Source organism: Salvelinus alpinus, chromosome 3, assembly GCF_045679555.1.
Source record: "Salvelinus alpinus chromosome 3, SLU_Salpinus.1, whole genome shotgun sequence".
NCBI classification, from domain to species: Eukaryota; Metazoa; Chordata; class Actinopteri; order Salmoniformes; family Salmonidae; genus Salvelinus; species Salvelinus alpinus.
In genome coordinates, this window is record NC_092088.1 from 90,786,029 (window position 1) to 90,807,076 (window position 21,048).

The window sequence follows — 21,048 nt, forward strand, 5'->3', positions numbered from 1 at the left end:
AGATCAAGAGGCTGGAGAAGCAGACCCATTTAATAAGACCAGGATGGAAGACTGAGCACGGGACGCCACACTGAAGAGTTTTGATGCCTGTCGGCAGTTTCAGTGTTCAACAATAGTTAGTGACTCAGACTGTTGAGAAACAGTGGAAGAAAGTGCAGCTATTTTTTTAAGACAATATTGTCTTCTCATCACTAAATATTTTAAAGCTTGTTGTCAATGTTCAGCAATATCTGGGTGTTTTATCTTTTTGATACTGAGAAGCAGTGGAAGAAGCTGTCCTTTAGAGTTAAAGGAAATATATGAAACATGTTATCAGGGAACAACTCACCAACCCCCCCTCAGTAGCCAACAGTAATAGTAATGACACATGATTAAAACAATACTATGGTCACTGGTGAATGGTTTTATTCTCCTTGACCCCTGTTCCATATTCACCCTTTAAACATGCTGTAAACACCTCGCTATACTGTATGACAGGATTGCTTGGATATCTCCTACTATCCATGTACAGTTCGATAAATATCTTGTGCTTGAACCTTAAGGGGCATAACAACAGTATTTTTCCATGGTTCGCCATGATAATCTCACCAGCTATTTGAACAGACAGACCCCCCCCCCCCCCCCCGGGTCTTACACCAACATGTCTCAGACAGCTTCTCACCTTTGCTCTACATCCACTTCCACCTGTGTGTGTGTGTGTGTCTCTCTCTCTCTACATCCACTTCCACCACTCACCACCACCTGCATGCCTACTAATCCAGTTGCAGCTTAGTGTGCGTGTCCATATCTGCATGATTCCATCTCTGCTACAGACAGGGAGGAGAAGCAGCCGAGTGCTGTCTGGGAGTGCTGGGGCTGAAGCAGCTGTTTTAATAAACACTTCTCCTCACTGCATCAGTGGAAGGTAGGAAGGCTCCTCTCCTCGGTGTACACAGAGCCTGAAGGGCCTAGGCTATATGCACTAGGAGATAAGGGGCTCCTGATCTCATTCCTGCACTTAGAGATTCCGGCAGAGTTGGATAGAAGGCACATTTTCCACAATGCCTGTTTTGCATGGGCATTAAAGGCTTTATGGATGTATGCCTGTTCAGACTACACAGTCCAGCACAGTAGGTGGTGGTATGCATATTTTCAGTTTGTTTACAAACCGCCAATGAAGAATAATAATAAAAAAATGGACAACTGTAAAATGGCGATAGCCCCCAATGATGCTGCTGAGAGTGGTGGAGGTTTGCCTTCTCTCCATGTCTATGGAACCCAGCTTTCTTCTTCGTCTGATGCTGAGAGTGGTGGAGGTCTGCCTTCTCTCCATGTCTATGGAACCCAGCTTTCTTCTTCGTCTGATGCTGAGAGTGGTGGAGATTTGCCTTCTCTCCATGTCTATGGAACCCAGCTTTCTTCTTCGTCTGATGCTGAGAGTGGTGGAGATTTGCCTTCTCTCCATGTCTATGGAACCCAGCTTTCTTCTTCGTCTGATGCTGAGAGTGGTGGAGGTTTGCCTTCTCTCCACGTCTATGGAACCTAGCTTTCTTCTTCGTCTGATGCTGAGAGTGGTGGAGATTTGCCTTCTCTCCATGTCTATGGAACCTAGCTTTCTTCTTCATCTGATGCTGAGAGTGGTGGAGGTTTGCCTTCTCTCCATGTCTATGGAACCTAGCTTTCTTCTTCGTCTGATGCTGAGAGTGGTGGAGGTTTGCCTTCTCTCCATGTCTATGGAACCTAGCTTTCTTCGTCTGATGTGGAGCACCACACCTGGTAATAGACTATATTCTCTGTCTAATCCCCTGAAAAATCAGATTTAATAAACCCAAAGCCGACAGAGGCAGCAGACATAACATCCCCCGGTCTGTCTCTTTGTGCGGTGACTTCACTGATGCTGTCCTCTGCAGAACCTGCCCAGCGTATTGTCTCTCGTACTTACCAAACTCAGACACTTAACAAAAGCTGGAGGAGATCACAAAGGAAAACACCTATTCAAATGTTAATGCTCATTTCAGGCTGTCAGACTTCAAACACGTTTGTTCTTTTCCCCGTTATGCCCACACGACAATTAAGCGCAAGTATTTAATTTATATCCATTTTCCTCCCGTGTCTGTGTCCTGGAAGTCCTAGCCCACAAAAGTGGTTTGCGAGAAACGGAAACGCAGCGTCTATCTTGGGGATGTCATCAATAAATAAAGGGGAGTTTGTTGTTTTTGATGATCAAATGACTGCTCTGTAGGAAATAGGGGTTTGTGTTTTGAAGTAGGATGATTGAGCCGCCTGGTAGGCAGCAGGATACTGTAATATCTAGGCTCAACATGACAGGTGATCTCGACACCACTAGGCATACCTGGGTTCAAATACTATTTGAAATCATTTCCAGTAATTTGAGTGTTTGTTTTAGCTTGCCTGGAGTGCCAGATGGGCAGGGTTTGCACTTTTGGGACTTCTACATCTGTTCCGTTGTGCCAGGAAAGCTCAATTAAGCCCATCTAAAGTATTACAAATATATTCGAACCCAGGTAATGGTGAACAGTACAGAGAACCAGGGTAAAACCAGCACGAAGAGTAGCAATTACGGGCAACCATTAGAACCATCTGGCACTCCAGGTTGTCAGGGTTTATTTGATTTATTTTAAGGCTAAATAAAATAAAACCATTTCAAATAGTATTTGATCCCAGGTCTGTTGCTAGGCACCTCAGGGCTTAGGCCTGCTTCTGAGGGCCAGAGGGGGAACTGTGGCAAGAACCAGGGGGAACCATGAGGGGCCAACAGTGGGGCTGCTTTCAGCCCTCTCTTCCCTGACAGTTGGGATCCTATCATGGGAGAGAGGCGATCACTCTACCCATCAATCGTTCTGTCTTCTGGGTCTTCTGGCTCCATCCCTGACAGCTGGTCTGACTGACACCCACTGTCCTTCATCCCTGACGGGTAGCCCCGGCCACCTTCTCCCCCCTTCCCTTCTCATCAAATGGCCTTTCTTCTTCTCCATCAAAGGTGACACACATCAAGCTAATCAACAGGACAGCGAGCCAGGCGTTTGGCTTTGTTAATATACTGCACTTTTGGATTGTTTAGGATCTATAATAGTATTCCATTTTTCTCAACATCAATCAATTTATAATCAATCAAATGTATTTCATAAAGCTCTATTTACATCAGCAGTTGTCACAAAGTGCTTTACAGATACCCAGCCTAAAATCTTAAAGCACATCCATTTTAAATGTTCTTTACAAATGGTAAAGCACACTTTTGTTAATATGCTGAACTCTGAAATAATATACTGGGATAACATTAGTGCTTTCTTAATGTCCTTTTTCATATGACACTCTCTTCAGCATTTGAAATGATATTAGACCGTTCTAAATGTCCTTTTTCATTTCTAAATGTATTTTTCCTGACGTACGGAAAAAGTTTGATGTTTCGAGGCCAAAAGTATCTGTGACCATTCTGTGACAACCCTTGAACCAGAGATGAAATGGGGGAACGAATGGAAACAAATCAAACATGTACATGATCTGAAACATGCATCTCTTTCAGCTGATTGAAATATCTCCTCAAGTGTCCATTCATCATTTCAGTTACAGTTACAGGAAGAGAACAGAATAGAACATGCTCTCACTGTTTGACATCTACTTACAATGCTTGTTGTGCTCTCTCTCTCTCTCTCTCTCTCTCTCTCTCTCTCTCTCTCTCTCTCTCTCTCTCTCTCTCTCTCTCTCTCTCTCTCTCTCTCTCTCTCTCTCTCTCTCTCTCCCTCCCTTCTATTTCTCTCTCTCTCTTTCTCTCTCTCTCTCTCTCTCTCTCTCTCTCTCTCTCTCTCTCTCTCTCTCTCTCTCTCTCTCTCTCTCTCTCTCTCTCTCTCTCTCTCTCTCTCTCCCTCCCTTCTATTTCTCTCTCTTTCTCTTTCTCTCTCTCTCTCTCCCTCCCTTCTATTTCTCTCTCTTTCTCTTTCTCTCTCTCTCTCTCTCCCTCCCTTCTATTTCTCTCTCTCTCCCTCTCTTCTCTCTCCTTTTATCTCTCTTGCTTTTCTTTCTCCCTCCCTCTCTCTTTCTCTCTCCCTCTCCCTCCCCTACAGATGGTGTACCAGCCCTGTCTTTCTCCATCAGCTCCTTGACCTTGATTGGCATGCTGGCAGTGATCACTTACACGGTGAGTCTGTGTGTGTGTGTGTGTTTGTGTGTGTGTGTGTTTTGATCACTTACATTGTGTGTGTCTTGGCAGGGATCACTTACAGGGTGAGTGAGTGGGGACCAGGGACCTTCGACGGGTGGCCGATGGCCGCTGTCACTTCATTGATTTGCATGTGGCTCGAGAGGGCCATAACCGCACATAAAATAATCTAATCTTCCAAGGGGAAAGGTTCCAAGTGTTACCGGTCCAGTGGCTTAAAGGGACATGACCTCCCTGTCTGTTCAGTCATGTATGTAGGCTGAAACCCATGACCTTGGTGTTGCTAACGCCACATTCTAACCAACTGAACTACACAGGATTGGAAAGGGTACAGTTTTGAAGTGAAATATTTAGAACACATCAGTATTTCTACTACTACTACTACTACTACCACTGCTTCTACTGCTACTACTACTACAACTACTACCACTGCTTCTACTACTACTACTACTACCACTGCTTCTACTACAACTACCACTGCTTCTACTACTGCTACTACTACGACTACTACCACTACTACTACTACCACTACTACTGCAACTACCATTACCACTACTGCTACTACTACTACTACCACTACTACTACCACTAATGCTACTACTACTTCTATTACTACTACCACTAATACTACCATTACCTCTACCATTACCACCACCACTACTACCATTACCACTACCACTACTACTACTACCACTAGTGCTAACATTACCACTACTACTACCACCACTACTACCATTACCACTACTACGACTACTACTACTACTACTACTTCCATTACCACTACTACCACTAGTGCTAACATTACCACTACTACTACCACCACTACTACCATTACCACTACCACTACTACGACTACTACTACTACTACTACTTCCATTACCACTACTACCACTAGTGCTAACATTACCACTACTACTACCACCACTACTACCATTACCACTACTACGACTACTACTACTACTACTACTTCCATTACCACTACTACCACTAGTGCTAACATTACCACTACTACTACCACCACTACTACCATTACCACTACTACGACTACTACTACCACTACTACTACCACCACTACTACCATTACCACTACTACGACTACTACTACCACTACTACTACCACCACTACTACCATTACCACTACTACGACTACTACTACTTCCATTACCACTACTACCACTAGTGCTACCATTACCATTACCACTAATACTACTACCACCACCACCACTACTACTACCACTACCACCACTACCACCACTAATACTACCACCACTACCACCACTAATACTACCACTACTACCACCACTACTACCACTACCATTACTACTAGTAGGGGTAATGGTGGTGGTGGTGGTAGTGGTGGTAGTAGTGAACCACTACTACCACCACTACCACCACCACCACCATGGTACTAATACCATTACCACTACTACTACCACCATTACCACTACCAGTACTACTACTACTACTGCTACTACCACTACTACTACTATTATTACCAGTACTACCACTACCAGTACTACTACTACAACTACTACCACCACTACTACTACTACCACCACCACTACTTCTACCACTCACACCACCAATACTACTACCACCACCACTACCACTACCACCACCACCACTCAGTGGTGGAAAAGTACCAAATTGTCATACTTGAGTAAAAGTAAAGATACCTTAATGGAAAATGACTCAAGTTAAAGTGAACGTCACCCAGTAAAATGCTAAGTAAAGTAAAAGTCTTAAAGTATTTGGTTTTAAATATACTTATGTATCAAAAGTAAATGTAATTGCTAAAATATATTTAAGCATTGTCTTGTTTTTTTAAATTACGCATAGCCAGGGGCTATCTCCAACACTCAGACATCATTTTCAAGCGAAGCATTTTTGTTTAGTGAGTCCGCCAGATCAGAGGCAGTATGGATGACCAGGAATGTTCTCTTGATACGTGTGTGAGTCAGACCATTTTACTGTCCTGCTAAGCATTCAAAATATAACGAGTACTTTTGGGTGTCAGGGAAAATGTATGGAGTAAAACGTACATAATTTTCTTTAGGAATGTAGTGAAGTAAAAGTAAAAGTTGTCAAAAATATAAATAGTAAAGTACAGATACCAAAAAAAACTAGTAGTACTTTAAAGTATTTTTACTTAAGAAATGTACATCCCTGCAACCACTACTGCTGCTAGTACTACTAGTACTACTAGTACTACTACAGTGTAGTCTTAGCCTAAGGTGAACACTATCTATTTGACTAAATATTCGGTTCAGTGAATTTAGTTAGAGACGTGTTAGAGAAGAGAGAACATGTATGAATCACAGCATCTTAGAGACCTACAGATGCTCTCAGTGATTGAGTGGCCTTTCAGTATTAGTAATGCTTTGTGATTCTAGGGCTGTGGCATTCAATCACTCACATTCGCCGTCCTCTTTCACCTGAGAGTGCTGGGGGCTTTTGACGTGATGTATATGCACGCTCCGCCGTCGCACTTGTTCGCCCCCTATTTATACATGTCAGGCTCAGGGGCCATTTAATATAGGCCTGTATTTTGATTCCCTCAGCATACTGTAGCTGTCCCAGGTTTTTCTACCAGATAAGAGAAATTGACTGTGCCCTAACACTCCTTAATGTTGTCTATTTTTCATGGCTGCTATCATGGTACCTAGTCTGTGAACTGAACATGTCTGGAGGGGGTGGGGTGGTGGTGTCAGTGGGAGAGGGGAGCAACACACACACACACGTACGTACGGAAGTTTACATATACTTAAGTTGGAATCATTAAAACTCGTTTTTCAAGCACTCCACAAATGTCTTGTTAACAAACTATAGTTTTGGCAAGTCGGTTAGGACATCTACTTCGTGCATGACACAAGTAATTTTTCTGACAACTATTTACAGACAGATTATTTCACTTATAATTCCCTGCATCACAATTCCAGTGGGTCAGAAGTTTACATACACTAAGTTGACTGTGCCTTTAAACAGCTTGGAAAATTCCAGAAAATGATGTCATGGCTTTAAAAGCTTCTGATAGGCTAATTGACATAATTTGAGTCAATTGGAGGTGTACCTGTGGATGTATTTCAAGGCCTACCTTCAAACTCAGTGCATCTTTGCTTGACATCATGGGAAAATTGCAGACACCTGAAGGTGTTTGCGTACTACAAACAATAGTACGCAAGTATAAACACCATGGGACCACGCAGCTGTCATACCGCTCAGGATGGAGACGCGTTCTGTCTCCTAGACATGAAGTGCAATTCAATCCCAGAACAACAGCAAAGGAGCTTGTGAAGATACTGGAGGAAACGGGTACAAAAGTATCTATATCCACAGTATAACGAGTCCTATATCAACATAACCTGCTCAGCAAGGAAGAAGCCACTGCTCCAAAACCGCCATAAAAAAGCCAGACTACGGTTTTCAACTGCACATGGGGACAAAGATCGTACTTTTTGGAGAAATGTCCTCAGGTCTGATGAAACAAAAATAGAACTGTTTGGCCATAATGACCATTGTTATGTTTGGAGGAAAAAGGGGGAGGCTTGCAAGCTGAAGAACACCATCCTAACCGTGAAGCACGGGGGTGGCAGCATCATGTTGTTGTGGTGCTTTGCTGCAGGAGGGACTGGTGCTCTTCACAAAATAGATGTCATCATGAGGAAGGGAAATTATGTGGATATATTGAAGCAACATCTCAAGACATCAGTCAAGAAGTTAAAGCTTGGTCGCAAATGGATCTTCCAAATGGACAATGACCCCAAGCATACTTCCAAAGTTGTGGCAAAATTGCTTAAGGACAACAAAGTCAAGATATTGGAGAGGCCATCACAAAGCCCTGACCTCAAATCCTGTAGAAAATCTGTGGGCAGAACTGAAAAAGCATGTGCGAGCAAGGAGGAATGGGCCAAAATTCACCCAACTTATTGTGGGAAGCATGTGGAAGGCTACCTGAAACATTTGACCCAAGATGAACAATTTAAAGGCAATGCTACCAAATACTAATTGAGTGTAATTGAGTGATTTGGCTAAGGTGTATGTAAACTTCCAACTTCAACTGTACATACACTAGAAACGGTCATCAAATAGTTTTAATAACAGTTCTAGTAAAAGCAACAGTTCCAATCAAATCAAATTTTATTTGTCACATACACATGGTTCGCAGATGTTAATACGAGTGTAGCGTTTGAAGATACTCCACACTTAGAATAGTTACAATACAGCAGATATTGACTGAATTATAGAACATAAAATACTTTACTGGTGGGTGCAGACAAATAATGAATGAAGTTCATGGATTTTGGTGGGATTTTAGATATTCAATTTATTGTAACTTTTGTCAAATGTCTTCTTTTTTTCTTAGAATGCACTCATATATTTATATATTTTCTTATTGTATCTTGTAACGGCAGCCTTCCTCCTCTTCGTCTGAAGAGGAGGTGTAGCAGGGATCGGACCAAGACGCAGCGTAGCTCGTGTTCAACATGATTTAATAGACGAGACGAAAACGTGAACACTTACAAATAACAAAATAACAAACGTGGCAAACCGATACAGTCCTAGCTGGTGCAGAGAAACACAAAGACAGGAAACAACCACCCACCAAATCCCAACACAAAACAAGCCAACTATATATGATTCCCAATCAGAGACAACACAAAACATCTGCCTCTGATTGAGAACCATATTAGGCCAAACATAGAAACAAACAAACTAGACACACAACATAGAATGCCCACCCAGCTCACGTCCTGACCAACACTAAAACAAGCACAACACACAAGAACTATGGTCAGAATGTGACATATCTGTAATTTCCACCACAAAAATGTTAAATTAAAGACAGTTATATGTGTCATATTTGCATAAATGCACCAGGTGTATTTGCATATATTAATAATTTAACATAACGGGGTGGAGCTAGGCTGCACCCACAAACAACAGCTCTGTCTGCTCTACCTGCGCTCACCTGCGCTGTCTAGACTGCCTCATTCATTACTGTTGTCACGTTCTCATGCATTATTTAATAAGTATGTCAAGGAAGATACCCATGGGATTTAAAATAAAATGCTTGGCTATTACACCGATCTAAACATACTTTAAATTGTTTGTGAGATCAGATATAATATCACTCATCACAGTTTTCATTTTTGGAACTTGCTTTCATTTCAGCGCATCTAATTTGTAAACATTCCAACTGTATTAAATTATACCTTTTTTCAATTCACTTTTTTTTTTTTAAATGAACACTCATCAAAATAAAGTTCAGTTCTCTTTCTTGTGACGTACAGTCAGTGTCAAGATGGTGCGTTAAATCCCAAGAGGAAGCATAAGCGTTCTTATAGAATCAACAGAAAGACAATGTATCCCATTCAGCCCATTACAGCCATTACTAGGTGTGTTTGACAGGTCATTACAAACATTTCCACGGTCGTAATGTTAACGGGGGAAAACGACATGCACGACGGGTATGAAAGAGTCGCAGGAGTAAAAGGAAAGCAATCAATCCATCGAGATTTAAGTGACAAGTGGATTTTGCTCCCCTCAAACACAGGAAATAGACAGATCCTCAGGTGGGATGTGCGTTTCTACACACACACACACACACACACACACACACACACACACACACACACACACATACACATACACATACACATACACACACACACATACATAATGCCTTTAATGCTGTTATTCAAGAAATGACATGTCGTCCTCCATTTGAAGCAGACCAGGCCTCTTTGTATAAACAATACACAATCACATATGAGTTTCTAGAGAGCCTCTCTCTCTTTAAGGATGTATAATCCTGCTCAGCATGGATTTCACCCCACTGTTCTGTTCTCTCTGCTTCACTTTGCTTTCTACAGTCCTTCTTTAAAGAGTGGATAATTACACTGGCCACTTCTTTTAATTTAACCTTTATTTAACTATTAAAGTCAGTTAAGAACAAATTATTATTTACAATGACGGCCTACACCGGCCAAACCCTACCCCGGACGACGCTGGGCCAATTGTGCGCCGCCCTATGGGACTCCCAGTCACGGCCGGTTGTGATACGGCCTGGAATCAAACCAGGGTTTGTAGTGACGCCTCTAGCACTGAGCTGCAGTGCCTTAGACCGCTGACCTGCAGTGCATTAGACCGCTGAGCTGCAGGGCCTTAGACCGCTGAGCTGCAGTGCCTTAGACCGCTGAGCTGCAGTGCCTTAGACCGCTGAGCTGCAGTGCCTTAGACCGCTGAGCTGCAGAGCCTTAGACCGCTGAGCTGCAGTGCCTTAGACCGCTGAGCTGCAGTGCCTTAGACCGCTGACCTGCAGTGCCTTAGACCGCTGACCTGCAGAGCCTTAGACCGCTGAGCTGCAGAGCCTTAGACCGCTGAGCTGCAGTGCCTTAGACCGCTGAGCTGCAGAGCCTTAGACCGCTGAGCTGCAGTGCCTTAGACCGCTGAGCTGCAGTGCCTTAGACCGCTGAGCTGCAGTGCCTTAGACCGCTGTGCCATGTGGGAGCTTCTGGAGGATAGAGATGTTGCTTGCGTTCCAAATGGCACCTCATTCCCTATATAGTGCACTTTGACTAGAACCCAAAATAGTGCCCTAAGTCATACACTGAGTAGTGACTACGGTGTGATTTGGGATGCAGACGTTGCTGGTCTTTCCAGCTTTGCTGGGTTGACCCCATGTTGTTAAAGGGGCTTGGTGAGATAGGCCTGCAGGAAATCAAGTCTCCCAGCAAGCTTTGTGTTTTGATGTGCTGTGTTGTGATGCTGAGTCAATCACACAAATAGGCTTCTTTGTGGGAGACAAATCAGAGGCTGGGAGTTCTCTCTTTCATTCCATCTCTATTTCTCTCTGTCTCTCTCTGTATCACACACTCTTTTATCCTCTTTTATCCTATGTTCACCCTCTCTTCTCTCTCCCCTCTGTTCGTAGGGAGAGAATGCTGCATAATCCCCTACTCTCCTTCACTCCTCTCACCCTGGTCTCTCCATACTGGAGTCCTCTCTCCCTCTCCTCTCACCCTGGTCTCTCCATACTGGAGTCCTCTCTCCCTCTCCTCTCACCCTGGTCTCTCCATACTGGAGTCCTCTCTCCCTCTCCTCTCACCCTGGTCTCTCCATACTGGAGTCCTCTCTCCCTCTCCTCTCACCCAGGTCTCTCCATACTGGAGTCCTCTCTCCCTCTCCTCTCACCCTGGTCTCTCCATACTGGAGTCCTCTCTCCCTCTCCTCTCACCCAGGTCTCTCCATACTGGAGTCCTCTCTCTCTCTCCTCTCACCCTGGTCTCTCCATACTGGAGTCCTCTCTCCCTCTCCTCTCACCCTGGTCTCTCCATACTGGAGTCCTCTCTCCCTCTCCTCTCACCCTGGTCTCTCCATACTGGAGTCCTCTCTCCCTCTCTTCTCACCCTGGTCTCTCCATACTGGAGTCCCCTCTCCTCTCACCCTGGTCTCTCCATACTGGAGTCCTCTCTCCCTCTCCTCTCACCCAGGTCTCTCCATACTGGAGTCCTCTCTCTCTCTCTCCTCTCACCCTGGTCTCTACATACTGTAGTCCCCTCTCCTCTCACCCAGGTCTCTCCATACTGGAGTCCTCTCTCCCTCTCCTCTCACCCAGGTCTCTCCATACTGGAGTCCTCTCTCTCTCTCCTCTCACCCTGGTCTCTCCATACTGGAGTCCCCTCTCCCTCTCCTCTCACCATGGTCTCTCCATACTGGAGTCCTCTCTCCCTCTCCTCTCACCCAGGTCTCTCCATACTGGAGTCCTCTCTCTCTCTCCTCTCACCCTGGTCTCTCCATACTGGAGTCCCCTCTCCCTCTCCTCTCACCCTGGTCTCTCCATACTGGAGTCCTCTCTCCCTCTCCTCTCACCCAGGTCTCTCCATACTGGAGTCCTCTCTCTCTCTCCTCTCACCCTGGTCTCTACATACTGGAGTCCCCTCTCCTCTCACCCTGGTCTCTACATACTGTAGTCCTCTCTCCCTCTCCAGCCCAGCCTCCAGTCCTCACCACAGCCTCTCTGTGTTTCTTCAGGGTCTATGTGATTTATCACTGCAGCTGTGTGTTATTATTCTGCATGATTAACCTAATGGAACCTAAGTGACAGGTCCCGTATCCTCCATGACTCTGCAGGGTTTATTTATCACTTGTCTTTGTGCCGAGGTGGCCACTCCCCCTTAATTCAAACAACCGGCCCAGCCCAGGGTGCATATATACTGTCCTAGATAACTCCCTAACACTGCTGGGCTGCTCTCTCTCGCTCTCTCTCTCCTCTTTCTGCTACAGCCTAGGGTATATATATACTGTCCTAGATAACTCCCTAACACTGTTGGGCTGCTCTCTCTCGCTCTCTCTCTCCTCTCTCTCCTCTCTCTGCTACAGCCTAGGGTGTATATAAACTGTCCTATGTAACTCCCTAACAGAGCAGCTCTCTCTCTCTCTCTGCTACAGCCCAGGGTGTATATAAACTGTCCTATGTAACTCCCTAATAGAGCAGCTCTCTCTCTGCTACAGCCCAGTGTGTATATAAACTGTCCTATGTAACTCCCTAACAGAGCAGCTCTCTCTCCTCTCTCTGCTACAGCCCAGGGTGTATATAAACGGTCCTATGTAACTCCTTAACAGAGCAGCTCTCTCTCTGCTACAGCCCAGTGTGTATATAAACTGTCCTATGTAACTCCCTAACAGAGCAGCTCTCTCTACTCTCTCTGCTACAGCCCAGGGTGTATATAAACTGTCCTATGTAACTCCCTAATAGAGCAGCTCTCAGCCCTCTCTCTGCTACAGCCCAGGGTGTATATATACTGTCCTATGTAACTCCCTAATAGAGCAGCTCTCAGCCCTCTCTCTGCTACAGCCCAGGGTGTATATATACTGTCCTATGTAACTCCCTAACAGAGCAGCTCTCTCTCCTCTCTCTGCTATAGCCCAGTCCCAGACTGGTGGATGCACTTTAACTAAATTCAAGAGTAAGCAAGTTTAACCTTCACAAGAGTGTTTTTCGGCCAACACAACACTTTCTGAGGTGGGAGCCAATTAATATTTGACCACAGCAGATGCAGAATGGAGCTATCACCTATTATGTGGATCTTTACTGGTTAGAGGCCAGAGAACGTATTCACTGTGTCTCAGAGTAGGAGTGCTGATCTAGGATCAGCCTTTTAGATCATAATGAACAAGATTATATGGACAGGGGGGACCCGGGTCTTTATCCACAAGGCATCTCAGAGTAGGAGGGCTAATCTAGGATCAGTTAAGCCTCTTAGATCATAATGAATAAGTGAGATAGGCACCTGATCCTAGATAACTAGCATCTCTGTTCTGTTCTGTACCTGATCCTAGATAACTAGCTTCTCTGTTCTGTTCTGTACCTGATCCCAGATCACTAGCCTCTGTTCTGTACCTGATTCTAGACAACTAGCCTCTCTGTTATGTTCTGTACCTGATCCCAGATCACAAGCCTCTCTGTTATGTTATGTACCTGATCCTAGATCACTTGCCTCTCTGTTCTGTTCTGTACCTGATCCCAGATCACAAGCCTCTCTGTTATGTTATGTACCTGATCCTAGATCACTCGTCTCTCTTATGTTCTGTACCTGATCCTAGATAACTTGCCTCTCTGTTCTGTTCTGTACCTGATCCCAGATCACTAGCCTCTGTTCTGTACCTGATCCTAGATCACTCGTCTCTCTTATGTTCTGTACCTGATCCTAGATAACTTGCCTCTCTGTTCTGTTCTGTACCTGATCCCAGATCACTAGCCTCTGTTCTGTACCTGATCCTAGATCACTCGTCTCTCTTATGTTCTGTACCTGATCCTAGATAACTTGCCTCTCTGTTATGTTCTGTACCTGATCCCAGATCACTAGCCTATGTTCTGTTCTGTACCATGTCAATGACATGAAGGATACAGACTTTTCATGTCCGATAAAAACACGTCTCACACTGTATCAAACCCATGAAAAGGATGGTGACGGCATTAGTGTAGTCTTTTAACCATGATAATCAAAACCATCAATGTTCTATTCCTGTTCTCCTATATAGTGCGCTACTTTTGACCAGGGCCCATACACTGTGTATGTAGGAAATAGGGTCCCATTTGGGACGTAGGCTGAGTGAGTCTGCCTCTCACCTTAGTAGACTGGTATTATGTTGCTGCTACCTTCACAGTGACATACCACTGGTATTATGTTTCTGCTACCTTCACAGTGACATACCACTGGTATTATGTTGCTGCTACCTTCACAGTGACATACCACTGGTATTATGCTGCTGCTACCTACACAGTGACATACCACTGGTATTATGTTGCTGCTACCTACACAGTGACATACCACTGGTATTATGTTGCTGCTACCTACACAGTGACATACCACTGGTATTATGTTGCTGCTACCTACACAGTGACATACCACTGGTATTATGTTGCTGCTACCTTCACAGTGACATACCACTGGTATTATGTTGCTGCTACCTACACAGTGACATACCACTGGTATTATGTTGCTGCTACCTACACAGTGACATACCACTGGTATTATGTTGCTGCTACCTACACAGTGACATACCACTGGTATTATGTTGCTGCTACCTACACAGTGAAATACCACTGGTATTATGTTGCTGCTACTTTCAGTGACATACCACTGGTATTATGTTGCTGCTACCTTCACAGTGACATATCACTGGTATTATGTTGCTGCTACCTTCACAGTGACATACCACTGGTATTATGTTGCTGCTACCTTCACAGTGACATACCACTGGTATTATGTTGCTGCTACCTACACGGTGACATACCACTGGTATTATGTTGCTGCTACCTTCACAGTGACATACCACTGGTATTATTCTGCTGCTACCTACACAGTGACATACCACTGGTATTATACCTACACAGTGACATACCACTGGTATTATGTTGCTGCTAACTTCACAGTGACATACCACTGGTATTATGTTGCTGCTACCTACACAGTGACACACCACTGGTATTATGTTGCTGCTACCTTCACAGTGACATACCACTGGTATTATGTTGCTGCTACCTACACAGTGACATACCACTGGTATTATTCTGCTGCTACCTACACAGTGACATACCACTGGTATTATTCTGCTGCTACCTACACAGTGACATACCACTGGTATTATACCTACACAGTGACATACCACTGGTATTATACCTACACAGTGACATACCACTGGTATTATGTTGCTGCTAACTTCACAGTGACATACCACTGGTATTATTCTGCTGCTACCTACACAGTGACATACCACTGGTATTATACCTACACAGTGACATACCACTGGTATTATGTTGCTGCTACCTACACAGTGACACACCACTGGTATTATGTTGCTGCTACCTACACAGTGACATACCACTGGTATTATACCTACACAGTGACATACCACTGGTATTATGCTGCTGCTACCTACACAGTGACATACCACTGGTAGTATGTTGCTGCTACCTACACAGTGACATACCACTGGTATTATACCTACACAGTGACATACCACTGGTATTATGCTGCTGCTACCTTCACAGTGACATACCACTGATATTATGTTGCTGCTACCTTCACAGTGACACACCACTGGTATTATGTTGCTGCTACCTACACAGTGACATACCACTGGTATTATACCTACACAGTGACATACCACTGGTATTATGCTGCTGCTACCTACACAGTGACACACCACTGGTATTATGTTGCTGCTACCTACACAGTGACATACCTCTGGTATTATACCTACACAGTGACATATCACTGGTATTATGTTGCTGCTACCTTCACAGTGACATACCACTGGTATTATGTTGCTGCTACCTTCACAGTGACATACCACTGGTATTATACCTACACAGTGACATACCACTGGTATTATGTTGCTGCTACCTACACAGTGACACACCACTGGTATTATGTTGCTGCTACCTTCACAGTGACATACCACTGGTATTATGTTACTGCTACCTTCACAGTGACATACCACTGGTATTATGTTACTGCTACCTTCACAGTGACATACCACTGGTATTATGTTGCTGCTACCTACACAGTGACATACCACTGGTATTATGTTGCTGCTACCTACACAATGACATACCACTGGTATTATGTTGCTGCTACCTACACAGTGACATACCACTGGTATTATGTTGCTGCTACCTACACAATGACATACCACTGGTATTATGCTGCTGCTACCTTCACAGTGACATACCACTGGTATTATGCTGCTGCTACCTACACAGTGACATACCACTGGTATTATGTTGCTGCTACCTTCACAGTGACATACCACTGGTATTATGTTGCTGCTACCTTCACAGTGACATACCACTGGTATTATGCTGCTGCTACCTACGCAGTGACATACCACTGGTATTATACCTACACAGTGACATACCACTGGTATTATTCTGCTGCTACCTACACAGTGACATACCACTGGTATTATTCTGCTGCTACCTACACAGTGACATACCACTGGTATTATACCTACACAGTGACATACCACTGGTATTATGTTGCTGCTACCTACACAGTGACACACCACTGGTATTATGCTGCTGCTACCTACGCAGTGACATACCACTGGTATTATACCTACACAGTGACATACCACTGGTATTATTCTGCTGCTACCTACACAGTGACATACCACTGGTATTATACCTACACAGTGACATACCACTGGTATTATACCTACACAGTGACATACCACTGGTATTATTCTGCTGCTACCTACACAGTGACATACCACTGGTATTATACCTACACAGTGACATACCACTGGTATTATGTTGCTGCTACCTACACAGTGACACACCACTGGTATTATGTTGCTGCTACCTACACAGTGACATACCACTGGTATTATGCTGCTGCTACCTACACAGTGACATACCACTGGTTTTATGTTGCTGCTACCTACACAGTGACATACCACTGGTATTATACCTACACAGTGACCTACCACTGGTATTATGCTGCTGCTACCTTCACAGTGACATAACACTGATATTATGTTGCTGCTACCTTCACAGTGACACACCACTGGTATTATGTTGCTGCTACCTACACAGTGACACACCTCTGGTATTATACCTACACAGTGACCTACCACTGGTATTATGCTGCTGCTACCTTCACAGTGACATACCACTGATATTATGTTGCTGCTACCTTCACAGTGACACACCACTGGTATTATGTTGCTGCTACCTACACAGTGACATACCACTGGTATTATACTGCTGCTACCTACACAGTGACATACCACTGGTATTATGCTGCTGATACCTACACAGTGACATACCACTGGTATTATGCTGCTGCTACCTTCACAGTGACACACCACTGGTATTATGTTGCTGCTACCTACACAGTGACATACCACTGGTATTATGTTGCTGCTACCTTCACAGTGACATACCACTGGTATTATGTTGCTGCTACCTACACGGTGACATACCACTGGTATTATGTTGCTGCTACCTTCACAGTGACATACCACTGGTATTATTCTGCTGCTACCTACACAGTGACATACCACTGGTATTATACCTACACAGTGACATACCACTGGTATTATGTTGCTGCTAACTTCACAGTGACATACCACTGGTATTATGTTGCTGCTACCTACACAGTGACACACCACTGGTATTATGTTGCTGCTACCTTCACAGTGACATACCACTGGTATTATGTTGCTGCTACCTACACAGTGACATACCACTGGTATTATTCTGCTGCTACCTACACAGTGACATACCACTGGTATTATTCTGCTGCTACCTACACAGTGACATACCACTGGTATTATACCTACACAGTGACATACCACTGGTATTATACCTACACAGTGACATACCACTGGTATTATGTTGCTGCTAACTTCACAGTGACATACCACTGGTATTATTCTGCTGCTACCTACACAGTGACATACCACTGGTATTATACCTACACAGTGACATACCACTGGTATTATGTTGCTGCTACCTACACAGTGACACACCACTGGTATTATGTTGCTGCTACCTACACAGTGACATACCACTGGTATTATACCTACACAGTGACATACCACTGGTATTATGCTGCTGCTACCTACACAGTGACATACCACTGGTAGTATGTTGCTGCTACCTACACAGTGACATACCACTGGTATTATACCTACACAGTGACATACCACTGGTATTATGCTGCTGCTACCTTCACAGTGACATACCACTGATATTATGTTGCTGCTACCTTCACAGTGACACACCACTGGTATTATGTTGCTGCTACCTACACAGTGACATACCACTGGTATTATACCTACACAGTGACATACCACTGGTATTATGCTGCTGCTACCTACACAGTGACACACCACTGGTATTATGTTGCTGCTACCTACACAGTGACATACCTCTGGTATTATACCTACACAGTGACATATCACTGGTATTATGTTGCTGCTACCTTCACAGTGACATACCACTGGTATTATGTTGCTGCTACCTTCACAGTGACATACCACTGGTATTATACCTACACAGTGACATACCACTGGTATTATGTTGCTGCTACCTACACAGTGACACACCACTGGTATTATGTTGCTGCTACCTTCACAGTGACATACCACTGGTATTATGTTACTGCTACCTTCACAGTGACATACCACTGGTATTATGTTACTGCTACCTTCACAGTGACATACCACTGGTATTATGTTGCTGCTACCTACACAGTGACATACCACTGGTATTATGTTGCTGCTACCTACACAATGACATACCACTGGTATTATGTTGCTGCTACCTACACAGTGACATACCACTGGTATTATGTTGCTGCTACCTACACAATGACATACCACTGGTATTATGCTGCTGCTACCTTCACAGTGACATACCACTGGTATTATGCTGCTGCTACCTACACAGTGACATACCACTGGTATTATGTTGCTGCTACCTTCACAGTGACATACCACTGGTATTATGTTGCTGCTACCTTCACAGTGACATACCACTGGTATTATGCTGCTGCTACCTACGCAGTGACATACCACTGGTATTATACCTACACAGTGACATACCACTGGTATTATTCTGCTGCTACCTACACAGTGACATACCACTGGTATTATTCTGCTGCTACCTACACAGTGACATACCACTGGTATTATACCTACACAGTGACATACCACTGGTATTATGTTGCTGCTACCTACACAGTGACACACCACTGGTATTATGCTGCTGCTACCTACGCAGTGACATACCACTGGTATTATACCTACACAGTGACATACCACTGGTATTATTCTGCTGCTACCTACACAGTGACATACCACTGGTATTATACCTACACAGTGACATACCACTGGTATTATACCTACACAGTGACATACCACTGGTATTATTCTGCTGCTACCTACACAGTGACATACCACTGGTATTATACCTACACAGTGACATACCACTGGTATTATGTTGCTGCTACCTACACAGTGACACACCACTGGTATTATGTTGCTGCTACCTACACAGTGACATACCACTGGTATTATGCTGCTGCTACCTACACAGTGACATACCACTGGTTTTATGTTGCTGCTACCTACACAGTGACATACCACTGGTATTATACCTACACAGTGACCTACCACTGGTATTATGCTGCTGCTACCTTCACAGTGACATACCACTGATATTATGTTGCTGCTACCTTCACAGTGACACACCACTGGTATTATGTTGCTGCTACCTACACAGTGACACACCTCTGGTATTATACCTACACAGTGACCTACCACTGGTATTATGCTGCTGCTACCTTCACAGTGACATACCACTGATATTATGTTGCTGCTACCTTCACAGTGACACACCACTGGTATTATGTTGCTGCTACCTACACAGTGACATACCACTGGTATTATACTGCTGCTACCTACACAGTGACATACCACTGGTATTATGCTGCTGATACCTACACAGTGACATACCACTGGTATTATGCTGCTGCTACCTTCACAGTGACACACCACTGGTATTATGTTGCTGCTACCTACACAGTGACATACCACCGATATTATGTTGCTGCTACCTACACAGTGACATACCACTGGTATTATGCTGCTGCTACCTTCACAGTGACATACCACTGGTATTATGCTGCTGCTACCTACACAGTGACATACCACTGGTATTATGTTGCTGCTACCTTCACAGTGACATACCACTGGTATTATACCTACACAGTGACATACCACTGGTATTATACCTACACAGTGACATACCACTGGTATTATGTTGCTGCTACCTACACAGTGACATACCACTGGTATTATACCTACACAGTGACATACCACTGGTATTATACCTACACAGTGACATACCAGTGGTATTATGTTGCTGCTACCTACACAGTGACACACCACTGGTATTATACCTACACAGTGACATACCAGTGGTATTATGTTGCTGCTACCTACACAGTGACATACCACTGGTATTATACCCACACAGTGACATACCACTGGTATTATGCTGCTGCTACCTACGCAGTGACATACCACTGGTATTATACCTACACAGTGACATACCACTGGTATTATGTTGCTGCTGCCTACACAGTGACACACCAGTGGTATTATGTTGCTGCTACCTACACAGTGACATACCACTGGTATTATGCTGATGCTACCTACACAGTGACATACCAGTGGTATTATGTTGCTGCTACCTACACAGTGACATACCACTGGTATTATGCTGCTGCTACCTACACAGTGACATACCACTGGTATTATACCTTCACAGTGACATACCACTGGTATTATACCTTCACAGTGACATACCACTG

At 44.2% G+C, this 21,048-nt stretch overlaps 1 protein-coding gene across 2 annotated transcripts in view; it reads left to right on the forward strand.

Annotated features, from left to right (window-relative positions):
* The window catches only part of lmbrd1 (LMBR1 domain containing 1), a 189,337-nt gene that overhangs the window by 78,467 nt on the left and 89,822 nt on the right, over positions 1 to 21,048 (forward strand). For both annotated transcript variants that reach the window (XM_071394464.1, XM_071394465.1), the window contains exon 7: positions 4,062 to 4,135. In XM_071394464.1, the coding sequence (XP_071250565.1) occupies positions 4,062 to 4,135 (74 nt within the window). The remainder of the gene's footprint in view (positions 1 to 4,061; positions 4,136 to 21,048) is intronic.